The following is a 14,396-nucleotide window of genomic DNA, read 5'->3' as shown; positions in this document are numbered from 1 at the left end:
ATCAAAAGGAAAAGTAATCTCGAGTGACAAAACAATGATTGGCAAGCTGTTAACAAGATTTGTAAAGGATTCTTCTAGGATAATTACGTTCATGACAGAAATTCGTAAAGTAAGGTTACTAAGAAGTGATGAATACACTCGGGAAATTCAGGAGTTGTGGTGAAATAGTAATAATGCTCCTAGGTCAAGGTAGCTCCTAACTAGGAATGAAGTAATCCTTGGTATAAACATGTGTTGTGAAGTTACTTAGAAAAATGTGGGACGATTGTTCTCTAAATATCACTTTGGGAAAAATTATCAACTTGGTTCTTAGTTTAGTGTATTTAATATTACATACCCTAGGAATTATTAGCAGTTGGCTACGATATAGTTGTTTCAAACCTTGCCCTTGGTGATATAAAAAGGTTGGAGCAAAGGTAAGTATACCTAGGTACCCTTGAGAACATGAGTTGATGGATTGAAAGAGACAAAATCAACGTAGGGATATGGCAAGTTATAAGTTGATAGGTAATTGAAAGTGTTTTTCTTCTCGAGAGACATGCCGTGAATTGAGAAAACATATGATTAAGTTGTTATAAAAAAAAAAAAGTGAGTTTTTAGTTCCACTACGAAAATTTATTTGGGTTACAAGACAGTAGGTTAAAGCTGTTATAATTATGCTAGGTATTGTTGAAGACCCAGTGAGAATCAAAAGCTAACCAGAAAGGTTTTCTCTTAAGGTTTTGTGTGAAAACTAGATCGCCTAAGAAGGACGAGATTAGGTCTACTCCTAGAATTGGGGATAACAGGAATCTTGTTTGACTCAATAGAGAGATTATTCTCATATGGAGAAATATGGGAAGCACCGTTGGATTGAAATGGAACACTTAGCGGTGTTAAGTTGAGAAGCCACAAATAAATGACGTGTATAATTATGGAAGGTTGTCGATAAATTGAAACGACACGGGAGTTCTAAGCTGAGATAAATTGATCTGATTGATGGATAGTGTTTGGAAGAGAAATAGTAACATGTTAGGATGTTAGGCTGTTGTAAGAGAAATTGTATTTTTGAGAGACCTAAATGGATAATTTGCATGACCAGCCGTAAGAGGCTGAGAAATTATCTCTAAAGATAATACGCGATCGAGATAATTGGGAGAAAGATACGTCAAGTTAATTCAATGTTATCAATTTCTGTGCAATCATGACAACCGAGGTAATTCAATGTTATCAATTTCTGTGCAATCATGACAACCGAGGTAATTCAATGTTATCAATTTCTGTGCAGTCATGACAATTGAGGTAATTCAATGTTATCAATTTCTGTGTGATCATGGCATATGCCCAGTATAAGAATGGGTTGGGAGAACTATTAGTCAAATAGGTTAGGAGGATTCAATTAGAGAAGATATTGGGTTTTATAAATAATTTTTGGATTCGTGTAGCTGCTGATATAGAGCTACAACGGGATATTCTGAAAAATGAGTAAGATGCTTGGTAAGCATAGACTGTGTTAAGATATAAGTTACTAAGGACTAGGCGTGGTATCTATGCTATTTCAATTGGGAATTATTAACGATGGCAGTAATACGATGATCACGGACAAAAATTTCGAGGACGAAATTTCTTAAGGGGGGGAGAATGTAATACCCAGAAAATTATTAAGAAAATAAATGATATTTAATGAAGGGTATAACTGGAATTATCAAAAGAATAAGGCTATATGACACACTAACGCAGTCTTAGATGATTAAATCAGTCGGAGGGAGTAACCCGGACCTTAGATAACTAAAGAAAATTATACAGTATCGACAAGTGATTCGAATTATGATTTTTAGTGATGAAAGAAGTGGGATCGGGAACAGTTTTCGGTACAGCTGTCGACCGGGCTGAGAAAATCGAATCGACGTAGGAAACGTCCAGAAGATCAATGGAATGCGTCAAGGACTAATATTTAATGTGTAGAACAACCCTTAAGCGATTTCGGGTTGAATCAAATGGATTTAAGGTCAATTTGACCAATCGGGCCTAAGTGTAGTTTTCTAATTTTGCCCGAGGGAGGTCAAAATGGTAATTTTTCAGGAGTTTCAAGGGTCTAATGAGATGTACTAAACTTGCGGGACATGGTGATATAATTGGATTTATTAGGGGTGCTTTGGAAGGGGGCAGAACTGTCATTTGGAAAGTCAATGGGGTGAAAGTGTAAATTATCAAAGATGCAGTGTGAACGCACAAAGCCAAAAATCGGCCGCCGCCTTCCACAGCACATGGGGGCTGTTTCCGGCGATGGGACGGCCAAGGCGGACCTGGGGACGGTCGTATACGGCCGAGGGAAGTCTTGGGGACCAAGCTTGGCCGGTGATTGGCCGAGATCCGGCTGGAAATGGAGTATAAAAGGTGTGAGGGTTTCGGCCGAAAATTGGTAAGAAAATCGACCGCGTTTTGGTGCGATTTTGAGACGTTGGATAAGGGGTTATTACTCCTTGCATCGAGGGGAAGAGTTCTGGGTTTTTGGGGAGTGTTTTCGTGGAGATTTAAGGCTGTTCCAGCAATGGCCGAAGTCGGGAGGCGGACCGCCTAAGGCCGCCTGCAACCGGCCGTTTGGGCCCTTTTCCGGTGTTCTTTCGGCCGGAAAATGGTGCCATTCGGATCGACTAATCGAAGGCTTGAAGGGGGTGTGGCCATATCGGCCATCGGAGGAGGTGTCGCCGGCTGGAAAAACGGAGAAGAAGGTGGCGCGTGAGCCACACGCGCCACACTTCACACACACTCACGCGCCGAGCGCGTGAGGGCGCGTGCAACAAGGGTTTTTCTGGTATTCTCTTCCAGTATTTTTATTAATTTATTTTAGGATTTATTGTGTTGAAATATTTTAGAAAATAGTTGAATAAATAATTATTTTGGAATTATCGAGGAGAAAATTGGGAGAAAATAGAGAAAATTATGGAAAAATTGAGGAAAATGGATTTTAATGCTTCCTTAATTAAATATGGTGTTTAGGAAGTATTGTGACTCGAGGTTGAGTATAAGTTCAAGCATTTGGGATTTAACACGCAAATCGAGGCGTTGCACGAGGATCGAGGCGATCTGAATACATTCGAGGTGAGTGGTTTGATTCCAACTTTTCCTTGTCTTAGAAGTGTTTTAGGTGCTTGTGGTGAGTTCTAGTGAGCGTTTATACCCTCCTAGACATAAATTGTTTTACAAGGCTTTTACTTATGATCATTGTGTCGATATTTGCTTCATTGCATTAACTGTTTTATTTTAAAATGTTGGTGCATGGCGTGTAAACTTTCATATCATTTGGGGTCAAGTTTAATTGCATCGTTGGGTCCGTATGGGGCGGGATGGGGTCTGCTTGAGATTGGGACAATGTTAATCCAGGTGAACGGGTGTCACACTGGGGGCACTCGAGGGAATAATGTTAAACCAGGTGAACGGGTGTCACGACGGTGCACCCGAGGGATTAACGTTGGACCAGGTGAACGTGTGCCACAGTGGGACATTCGAGGGATTAAGTATGTCAAGGTGATATCTCGAGTTAGACATGTTTTGCATGTTGCCGCTTGTCTGAATATGCCATGCTCGTGTGTCTCTCATGCATTGTATAATCTGTTTCTATACCGTCACTTAGATGTTTTATCATCTAACTTGGGCTATGCCCCTGGAACGTTTAATGTTCCAGCCAGGAACTGCTGCGAGGGCAAGGATGTGGCCGGTTGAGGCCCAATGGTGCTTAGTTTGTTAAGCCGTTGTAACGTTTGGAGGATTTAATATGCATTTCAGGTTGTAAATGAACAGTTGTATAATAGCAATTTTATCATTTGATCTGTATTACATATTTTGCTATGGAAACACAATGTAAGAATTATGGTGTTTTGGTATTAGTGTATCCGCTGCGTTGTATTAAGACTCGTTTAGTTTAAGATTATTGATCTTGATAGTTAAACGGGCAAGACTGGGGTTCGCGGGGTTTTGTTTCTGCATGTGAAGATTGTTCTTGAAATACCGCGCGTGTTGAACTTAAAGAGGAAAAAAAAAAGAAATCCCGAGAATACCCTTATAGTGACACGCTTGGCGAGACGGGGTGTTACACATTTGGTCAACCAACACTTACATTTCGCCGACTAGAATAGGTGTCAACCAAGACATGAAGAATACACTATCCTCCTTTGATCAACTATCCACACTTAATTGGTTGACTAGATGTAAAGAGAAAACGAGTGTTTTGACTCTAAAATCATTTAGTTGACCATATTTTTGTAATGATTAACTATACTAAAGTGAAAATATAACTTGATATTACTTAAAATAATAGACAAAACTTATATTTTGATCGTTTATTATTTCACCCAGACATTATTCCATATACTAGAGCAATACATGAAAATGCACTCTTTGATATCTATAGTTTGCTTTAGATTGCCTCCAAAGCCTAATTCAAATGCATTGGTTTCTACAACTTTAATTTGAATCTATTGGGGTGACAAATACTTCATCAAAGTAATCTTCTAACATGTTTTTTGATATGTTGGACAATTTGTGTGTGTCAATGCGACCATATAAGATTTTTCTTTAATTGGCTATAGGGGTTTACAAAATTGTCTGAGGTTTTTTTTTTTTTTTTTTTATAGAAATCAAAAACATAATTGAGAGAGCTTAAGAATCTTTGAAATTGTTTTCTATCTCTAATTTTATCAGGAAATTTACTAGAAAATTGATGGATCGATCGATAGATATATGATAGTACCATTTTGAATATTATGACCCAAAAACCTAATTTTAGTTTGAAATAACTTTACCTTGAGTGCCGATACTATTAAACCATTTCCTTTAATGACATTGACAAAAATATTTAAGTACTTTAGATGTTGGTATATATTTTCACTATATTAAGACATCTAAATGCACACAATTGCAAACATGGTATATGAATTGAAAATCTCATTTATTATATTCTAAAATTGACTCGACGCTTATTTTATCCCAACATGCATATTTCCTTAATATTGTCCAAATGGCACAAAAAAATAGTTTTATAAGTCTTTTTCTTTTTCAACAAGTTGAATTTGTCAAAATCCTAATTTTGTTTGTTTGGAGTAGGGCATCACATCCATTGTAGGGCTTTAGTTAGTGGTTTATAGTTGATTAGTAACATAGGGATATCTCTTTCTACATACCTTTTTTTTATTTCAACTATTTTATATACAAAAAATCTCGATTTTCAAATTAATTATTTATTCATCAAAACTTAAATTTTTTTTTATACAATTCTAAAACTTCGTGTGATAAGTCAATATCTTTTTCACATAGTAATTCGACTACATATTGTTTCTTATCTAAAAAGCATTCGGCAAGAAAGAACAAATTTTTGTTTACAATCATTTCGTAAATATGATCTACTTTTTCTATTGTATTATTATCTTACAATTTTTTCTCAATTATTATTTCTTTCATTACATCTTATAAATACACTACATGTTTTTCTTTTCTTTTTTTTACATTAACTAGAGATTTATTTGATTTGGAATAATGTTTTAATATGTTTATATTCTTAAACTTTTCAAAATTAACTAGAACAATCCTGAATTAGTCACGATACTCCTAGACTTTGGTCTTTTAAGGGAGTGTCGTGACTAATTTAAAAAGTTTAGAGACTAATTCGAAGAATTTTAAAGTTGCAAAGTGTTTAAATCAAAAGACCAAAGTTCAAGAGATGTACGATCAATTTACTTTATTTTAAAACATACTTTACTTTCTAATTTTTTTTTTTTTTGGTTCTTTTCAAAATATTTGGGTGGTATCAAACTCTTCCAAATACAGCTAATAAAAGCTCTTAGAATCAAATAAGGCTATTAGAAATATTTTTTATTTTTAACTATTTTTTTTATTAAATAATTGAATCTTTTATTAGAAAATAAAAAAAAACTCAATTTGTTAATATTTTAACTTCATGTTATGAATTAGAAAAAAATATAACCAAAAAATTATTAAATTTTATCCCGTGTATTAGTTATATAGTAAACTTTAGTTTTAATTTTACTTAATTATTATTTGAATAATTTAATTTAACTTAATATAGAATTTAAGTATAGTAATAGATGGGTTTGATTGCAATTTACTTATTTTTAATTTTCAAATATTACCTTAATTGTTATAATTATAAAAATTCAAATATTACCTTAATTGCAAGAACTACTCATGTATTGAAAATAACAATAACTTCTCCGTTAAAAATTTCTCTTATTTAATTGTTGAAATTATATTTTAATAATAGAAATATAATTTTCTTAACTAAATACATGTATAAAATTTTATTTTGACAAACATACACGTACAAAATCTAATTCTAGATTAAAAAAAACATATTTTTAATTAAATATAGTCAAAAATCCATACGTTTGATTATAGAAAAATATTTCTAACAGCAGAAGATATATTATAACCATAAAAAATAATTTTTTAAATTACAAAAAATACTTTAATTATAAAAATATTTTCTAGTGTTCATACGTAAGCTAATAAATATATAAATATTATATATCTACAAAAATATTATAGGGCTAGAGAGAAATAAAAGATGACAGCATTTTGATGATTTTAAAAAGTTTGCCTAATGTTAATTAATAGTAGTAGTTTTAGTGTGGCCAAGTATGTAAGGTTAAGAGGGATGGTATTGCTATTTTCATAACGTGAAGGTGGTCTCCATAATTAAGATAAACCTCAGGTGTGTCAAGTATCATTTTTTTTTTTTTAACTTATATTTATAAAAAGGTAAAAAGCAAAAAGGGCTTCTTACAACAACGTAACTCCAATTCACTACTGCCAATGGCATGAACTGTTATTGAAGCACAGGCACACCATGTTAATCTCCTTACTTGTTTTCCCCCATGTCTTTGAATTGGCTTTTGAGGAGAGGCCTATTGATCATATATCCAATCTTAGATACAGATTCATATGAACATGTTAGAACACAGGCCAACCCATAAAAGGACTAGTAAAGTACGAGACTCCCTGTTTTACAAAGGTTAGGAAAGGACAGTTTAGTGTACAACTTAGGGTTGTGACTACATACATACATAGATGTCCAGGTTCGTGATTATTTATTCACTGTTCTGTAGGACCTATGTACAATACAAGAAGAGAATTAAAAGCGCACAAACTCCAATCTTTGATACAGATTCATATGAACAGGTTAGAACACAGGCCAACCCATAAAAGGAACAGTAAAGTAGGAGACTCCCTGTTTTACGAAGGTTAGGAGAGGACTGTTTAGTGTACAACTTAGGGTTGTGACTAGACATACATACATACATATATACATGTCCAGGTTCGTGATTATTTATTCACTGTTCTGTAGGAACTATGTACAATACAAGAAGAGAATTAAAAGCAGACACACTCCATGAACCTGAAGATATATGCCAAAACGCTGAGAAAAACAAAAATTCCAAACACTACTCTTAACCATGTGTTATCTCAAAAATTTTGAGCTATCTAATAAGTGAACTTAATATCTTCCATAGTGTTGCAAGTTCTGAATGTACTTAGTCATAAGAAACTATGATGAATTAGTTAATAGGACACTTGTTAAATTTAAGTTATTTATGCTATTCAATCTGTAGAGTTCATACTAATGCAACCTAGACTTTAAACTTCTATTTCTAATTCTGTACAACAAGTACGGTTACTGGCCTTACAGAGTCCCCTACCAGGATACTAAAAAATGGCTACAGGATGCTGCTTTCTATGAATCGTGCGCTTAAAAAGGGAAAAAAAGATAAAGGAGCTTCATGAAAATTATGCATGCTTCCTACTGGAGATCTCATCTGTAAGACAAGTTAGCAAGTCCTCTCACACTGCAACAGTATAAAACATCTTATAAGAATCAATTGAAAAGAATAGGATGATGCGGACAACAATGGCAAGTTCATAAAGATAAGATGTTTGAGAAATTCACTTGAATCAAGAATAATCAGAGTCCTCCTTAAGGACAGTACAAAAGTAACAAAACTACGTTGGAACAACATCACCAAGACATGACAAAATCCATTACTCTAAGGGGGCTGTTCTGGCTATAATTTTTTTTATCACATTGAAGGAACATTAAAAGAGTATTTGAGAGAGAAACAATATGGATTTGAAGTCATTAGTTATAACGTAATGGCACCTGTTTCTTTAGCAGCTCAGCAGCATTTAATTCCCAATTCACTTGTGCATCAAGACTTGCATTAGTCATTTCCTAGGCAATCTTAGCTATCTCTTCTGGGCATGTGTATTTAAACTGTTCAGCAGCATTCCTCAGGTCTTCAGTTCTCATGATTTTTGTGCTTTCTGAAGCCACTCTCACCAACTTCGGATTAGACATCATCTACATTTTCAATAGACCATTAGTATGTTAACCAACCAATATCAATAAATGGTGGAATTGAGTAAAACCAAATAACTCAAATAAAGACGCTGGGAAACATGTTCTAAGCACAAACTTTACTGTAAGCAATTCATGCAAATCTTACCTGTGGAAACAGAATTTTGAGCAACATCCAAGATTCAATTCCCCTGACGACGTAATTTTGGCTTTCCAAGGCCTGGGGATAATCTTTAACACATAAGGAGGTCTAATGATCTAATCTCATTTCTACAAAGTAATAAAAGCTGCAAGAATTGTGGGTTTCCATGCACAACTCAAACTATCGAATTTTCTGAGTTTGGGTCACTACAGCTGTCTGTGCCTACTTGAAAGTAATTTTAAGTCCAATACAAAATATGTTTCATTATTTGCAGAATGTCACAATGGCATTTTATGTTGGCTGTAAAATTCATAAAACGTCATACAAAGTACCACAATTAATAAAAGTCAACAAAAACAATTGCATCCATTCTGCACCAAAAAGAATTCACCGTGAAAAATGCTCTTACCTTATTTAACTGCGTTAATCACAGACCACTACCCACTAAACTTCACCCTTATCATAATGGTGTTAAAAATATCTAAATAAACAGTGTAGGACAAGCCAAAAGCTCCCATTCATACACAAGTATTACAAGATTTTCAAATGTTAAGATTTCTTCAATTATCCAAAGAGAAATGCTAGTTGTATTCACCAGTGTAGGATACTGGCAACTGTGGAAGGTCCCTACATGTGCTGACACAGAAGGTCTGCAGCCTGATGGGTTCCAACACCCACAGCCAGCTGCAACTAGCAGTCCTCTAATCAAAATTCCTGCAAAGTTGAGGTGAAAAAAGGACAGGAAAAGAAAACTTTACAAAATCATACTTCCTAGGAAAAAGAGATCTTAACAAAAACACAAGATTTGTATGCACAAATGCATACATGTTTTAGGATTTTCATCATTTAAATAAAATAAACATTATTTTGTTTTGTCATGACAACAACAGTAGATCAAGGCGAAATACAATAAAAAGAATCCACGGCATATAGCAACAGATCAAGAGAACCCACAAGTCATGTTCATTTAAGGGAGTACCTTGCATAGGAGGTCTGCCAAAACCAGGGGCAAATTTCAGTGCTTCTTCTTCTTTTTAGATTTGGAAGGAATTTTCCCGTATGCCATAAGCCTTGATTGTGTTAGTTTAAGTTCAGCTTGACGATGTCTTCTCCTGCTATGCCTGGATAGATTGCTCTCACCACCATTTGATTCCTCTGCTTGCATTTTTTCATTTTCCTTTGCCTTTCTAATTGATTTCTTATCATCAACTTTCTCATTCTTCTTACCAGTTTTCTGGTCAGTCAATGCTTCTCCCTGAAGAAGCAACTTATTCCTCTGTTTTTGTTCGTATCTCTTATGCCTGGGCACCTTCCATTCCTGTTCCCTGTAAGGAGCAAGCTTCTTCAGGGAAACATACTGATTTAACTCCTTATCATCCATCATTAAAATCTCCTCAGCAGTGAGCCCATATCTTTTAGTCCCAACTTCCTTGTACTTAAATCTTGTCTTTAAGTCTCCTATTGTGTCCTCGTAGTCCAATTTATAGTATTCCTCCAACTCCTTATCAAGAACGTCCTTCTCCAGATTAGACATTTTCCTATTTTTCTTTCGTTTACCCTCTTCAGGCACTTCTTTGTCTTCTTCTACCTGTTCATGCATATCTTTATTTTCTGCCCTGCGTTTCAAATTTTTCTCCCTAACAGCCAAGAACCCATCTGCAGTGTTAGGCACATCATCCCACCCTTTCGGAAGACCAAGCAACTCATCTTCTTTATCAAAATCTGGTTTTTCTAAATTTCCATCATATTCATCGCTATCACTCTGGAAGTGGGGGTCAGCATCATCCGCATCATAGTAATCGTCATTAAATGCTGCTTTCATCTTTCTATCATACTCATCTGGATCAAAATCCTCCTCTAGATCATCCACATTTAACAAACAAGCCCTGTCTTCACCAATACCTGCAGTCTCTCGAATCTTTTTAAGCTTCTCTTTCATCTCTTTCTTCTTCAAATTCTTCAAATGCTTCAGCTCCTCCTTTCTCTCAAACTCCGCCTGTGCCATCCTCTCCTCCTTGCTCTTCCTCTGCACCTTCCGTGCATTTGTCTTCTTTCTCACTGATCCCTCTACAAACCGTGAATGGCCCAACACCCTATCCCCTGCATTCTCCTCAAACCTAAAGTTAAACTCTCTCTCATAATCCTCTTGCTTCTCAATCTCCTCCTCATCTTCCAAAAACCCCGAAACCACGTCATCCAATCCCTTGTCTCCCTTATCATTGTCAAGCCACATCCTGTTCCTGAAATAATCCTTCAAAAACAATTCATTCTCATCCAAATTATCATCTTGGCCAAAATACTCATCCAACTTCTTATCAACCTCTCCAGTACCGTCCTCCATCTCATCTCCAATACTCCTCTCCTTCACCTTAATCAATTCCCCCCCATCATCAGCCTGTAACTCCTCCACCGCATCGAAGAACTCCCTCCTCATCTCCTCCTGCTCCTCCGAATAGCTCTTTACTTTCTTTCCCTCATCATCCTCATCTTCAAACTCCAAACCCTCTTCCTCATCTTCAAATTCCGGCCCCTCCTCAATCAAGTGCCTCGAGGCCACATCCTTCAAATACTTTGGCTTCTTTGTGTTATCCCTTTTTCTTTCCTCTACCACATTTTCGTTTCCTTCCTCTTCCTCATCCTCCGACTCAAATAGCTTGGCCTCCTTGTTTTTGAGTTCGGGGTCTTGGTTCTTGACCTTAATCAACGCTCTAAAGAACTCCAAATCTTTCGTCGAACTAACGAGCTGGTCTCCGGCCGACTCGTCGTCGTCGGACCCGTTGGAGTCGCTACCGGACGAATCTTCGACGACGCCTTTCTTCTTCAGCTCTTCGAGCCTCTGCAGATCCTCTCGCTTTTTGTTGTGCTCGTAACGCCGAGCGAACTCTTTGTTGATTTCGATCTTTGGTGCGTCTTCTCCGTCCGAACCGTCACTGCCATCAAATAGCTTCATCCCCATCCTTCCAAATCAACTGAACCCAAACACACCCCTCAATCTGCCACGAAAAAAATCAAGAGCCGATTTGGGCAACGAATATTTGGTCTTCAATGGCATAAAACAGGGGCCTGTTGGGCAGTGGTGGCTAAGAGCTCTACCAGTGGCTTCTGGCACCGGTGGCCGGCGAGGCAAGGCGACGAAGCGATAAATTCTCCAAACGTTGCTTAGGGCCCAAAAACCCTAAATTTTAAGCAAAACTGGATGTGAATGGACAGTGCGGCCTTCAAATAATCAAATCTTAATATATTTTAAGATTTAAAATTACTCGAAATTATCATCTACAAGGAAGTTTAGTTAATTGGAAATCGAAGGACATATTCTTTTTATTGTTTTCAATTCATTTTGTTTTTAGTTAATTGGAGATCTACTCTTGTTCTTGTTTTTGGTTTCTATTTTAGTTGTATTTCTGCAATATTGTTTTACTTTCGTTTGATATCTTATAACCGATTGTAAAACTTAAGATCTAGTGGATTGACTAGAGGCGGAGTCTCTGCCGTGAGTAAGATCTATTAATCTAAACACGTATATCGCTGTGTCTTTGTGTGTGTGTGTGTGTGAATTGTGGTTGGAATCTTTCGTTTTCTGTTTACTGCACTTGATCTATGTTTGGCCAAGAAAATAGATTGGTTAAAACCTACAAATGGTATCAAAGCCACAGGGATCCAAGATCCCGGTCAAGCTGTCTCATATCCAAAAGGTAAATCACATATCTAATAAGATCTTCGAAGAACTAAGGGTTTCAGGTCTCATACACTATTTTGCCTTAATTTCTTGTGCGTATACAATTGTTTACTTTAGTCCGTTAGATATATGCTCATGTCCTAAATATTTTGTATATTCTTAATCTTGAATAAGTAATCTGTTGTTTACTTTATTCTGTGACATATTCTGTCATGTGTTTTGGTTTGTATTTGAAAAACCTATTTTTAGGTTTAATTAATTTCTGAAAAATTAATTTTTTTTTTAAATCTTTTGACCTCGTATTCAAAATCTAAATAAGATTGATATGTTATTTGTTTTTCATATCTATTTGTTCCTATTTCTACTTTAATCCTATCTTATTTGTTTCAGTAAATCTCAAATATCACATGTAATTACCATTCTGTTTTATTACTCATATAAATGGCCCCATCTAAGTATGAATTAGATAAGTTTGATGGTAATGGTGATCTCTCTCTGTGCCAAAAGAAAATGACTGCATTATTGGTTTAAAACTAGTGCTCTGAAGTACTGGATAAACCTTTTATAACTGAGAAAGATAAAGTAGAACCCCCTCTTACCCTTGAAATGCGTAAAATAGATAGATTAGCCTATAGTCTAATTATTTTAAATCTTTTTGACAAGTCCTTAGGTAAGTTAACGAAGAAAATACTGCCTTAAATGTGTGGAATAAGCTAGAATATCTGTATATGACTAAATCTTTAATCAATAAGATTTATTTAAAAGGAAAATTATTTGGTTTTAAAATGAATACCTCTAAATATCTAGAAGAAAACCTAGATGACTTTAATGTCATTATAATAGGCATGGAAAACATAGATGAGAGTATTTCTGAAGAAAACCAAGCTGTAATTCTTTTAAATGCTTTGCCTGAGTCATATAGGGATTTAAAGACTACAATGCAGTATCGTAGAACCTCCTTATCCTTAGAGGATGTAGTGTCTGCCTTAAGATCTAGAGATCTTGAAGATGATAAGAAAGATAAGAAAATAAATAATGCTGAAGGCTTAAATGTAAAGGGTAATTGGGAACATAAATCTAAAAATAAAGGCAAAGGGAATTCAAGGGGTAGAAGTAAAACGAGGTCAAACTCAAAGTCCAGAGGAACTAGTAGGGGATCCTCTAAAACAAGAACATGCTGGTATTGTAAGAAAGAGGGCTATGTAAGAAAGAATTGTTACAAAAGAAAGAAAGATCTAGAAAATGAGAGCTCTAGTAATCAAAATGCAACAAATTTATCTGATGGATATGATAGTGTAGAAGGCCTAATTATGACAGAACATACCATAGGTGATGAATGGATTTTAGATTCAGGTTGTACTTTTCACATGACACCTAGGAAAGACTAGTTGCTTAACTTCCAGCATATAGAAGGTGGGAAAGTCCTAATGGGTAACAATCAATCCTACAATGTAATTGGTTTAGGATCAGTTAGGTTTAAAATATGGGATGGAGCATATAGGACTTTAGATAATGTGAGATTTGTGCCCAACCTTAGAAGAAATCTTATTGTCCTAGGTATGTTAGATTCGAATGGAGGGTCTTATAAGTCAAAAAATGGTGTCCTTAAAGTGTTTAAAGGATCCATGGTAGTTCTTAAGGGAATTCGTAAGCAAAGATTGTATGTCCTTCAAGTAGAGACTATCTCTGGTAGTGCTGCAGTCTCATCTTCTAAAAATGATGACACTGTTTTGTGGCATAGGAGACTAGGTCACATATGAATGAAAGGTTTACTAGAAATAAGTAAACAAAGAATCTTAGATCCTAGGAGGATTAATAATTTAGACTTTTATGAGACATGTGCGTTGGGCAAGTCTCACAGGTTGCAGTTTGTTTCTGCAACTCATAAGTCCAAAGATGTCCTAGAGTATGTTCATTTCGATCTTTGGGGATCTCCCCAAGTCCCTAGCTCCCTTTCCGGTGCCCAATATTTCCTTTCCTTTATAGATGATTATTCTATGAAGGTTTGGGTCTATTTCCTTAAGAATAAGAGTGAAGCATTTACTAAATTTAAGGAGTGAAAGACCTATGTAGAATTGCAATCAAACAAAAAATAAAGACCCTTAGAACAGATAATGGCCTGGAATTCTGTAATCAAGAATTCTCAAATTTCTGCAAACAAGTAGGCATTGCAAGGCATAGAACTTGTAGTGAAACACCTCAGCTAAATGGAGTTGTTGAACGCATGAATA

The 14,396-nt window shown here is 35.6% G+C and overlaps 1 protein-coding gene across 3 annotated transcripts; it reads right to left on the bottom strand.

Moving 5' to 3' along the window:
* Nucleotides 1–7,925: 7,925 nt before the first annotated feature.
* Nucleotides 7,926–11,692, bottom strand: LOC127813196 (uncharacterized). 3 transcript variants are annotated; one of them, XR_008026089.1, is made up of 4 exons: nucleotides 9,469–11,692; nucleotides 9,085–9,203; nucleotides 8,496–8,567; nucleotides 7,926–8,350 (listed from the first exon to the last, which is right to left on the bottom strand). XR_008026089.1 is itself a non-coding variant. In XM_052354018.1 (2 exons), exon 1 carries the CDS (start codon nucleotides 11,443–11,445, stop codon nucleotides 9,505–9,507), a length of 1,941 nt encoding a protein of 646 aa, XP_052209978.1. In that variant the 5' UTR covers nucleotides 11,446–11,692; the 3' UTR covers nucleotides 7,926–8,350; nucleotides 9,469–9,504. The 3 variants fall into 3 exon arrangements, 1 of the variants encoding a protein (XP_052209978.1); XR_008026088.1 differs by lacking the exon at nucleotides 9,085–9,203; XM_052354018.1 differs by lacking the exons at nucleotides 8,496–8,567; nucleotides 9,085–9,203.
* Between the last annotated feature and the right edge of the window lie 2,704 nt (nucleotides 11,693–14,396).

The sequence above is a fragment of the Diospyros lotus genome, chromosome 1, assembly GCF_014633365.1.
Source record: "Diospyros lotus cultivar Yz01 chromosome 1, ASM1463336v1, whole genome shotgun sequence".
Lineage (NCBI taxonomy): Eukaryota > Viridiplantae > Streptophyta > Magnoliopsida > Ericales > Ebenaceae > Diospyros > Diospyros lotus.
Note: the sequence above shows the minus strand (reverse complement) of the source record. Positions and strands in the feature narration are given on the sequence as shown.

Excerpts from the sequence above, each read along its gene's own strand:
- LOC127813196 (XM_052354018.1), bottom strand. The coding sequence starts at position 11,445 with ATGGGGATGAAGCTATTTGATGGCAGTGACGGTTCGGACGGAGAAGAC.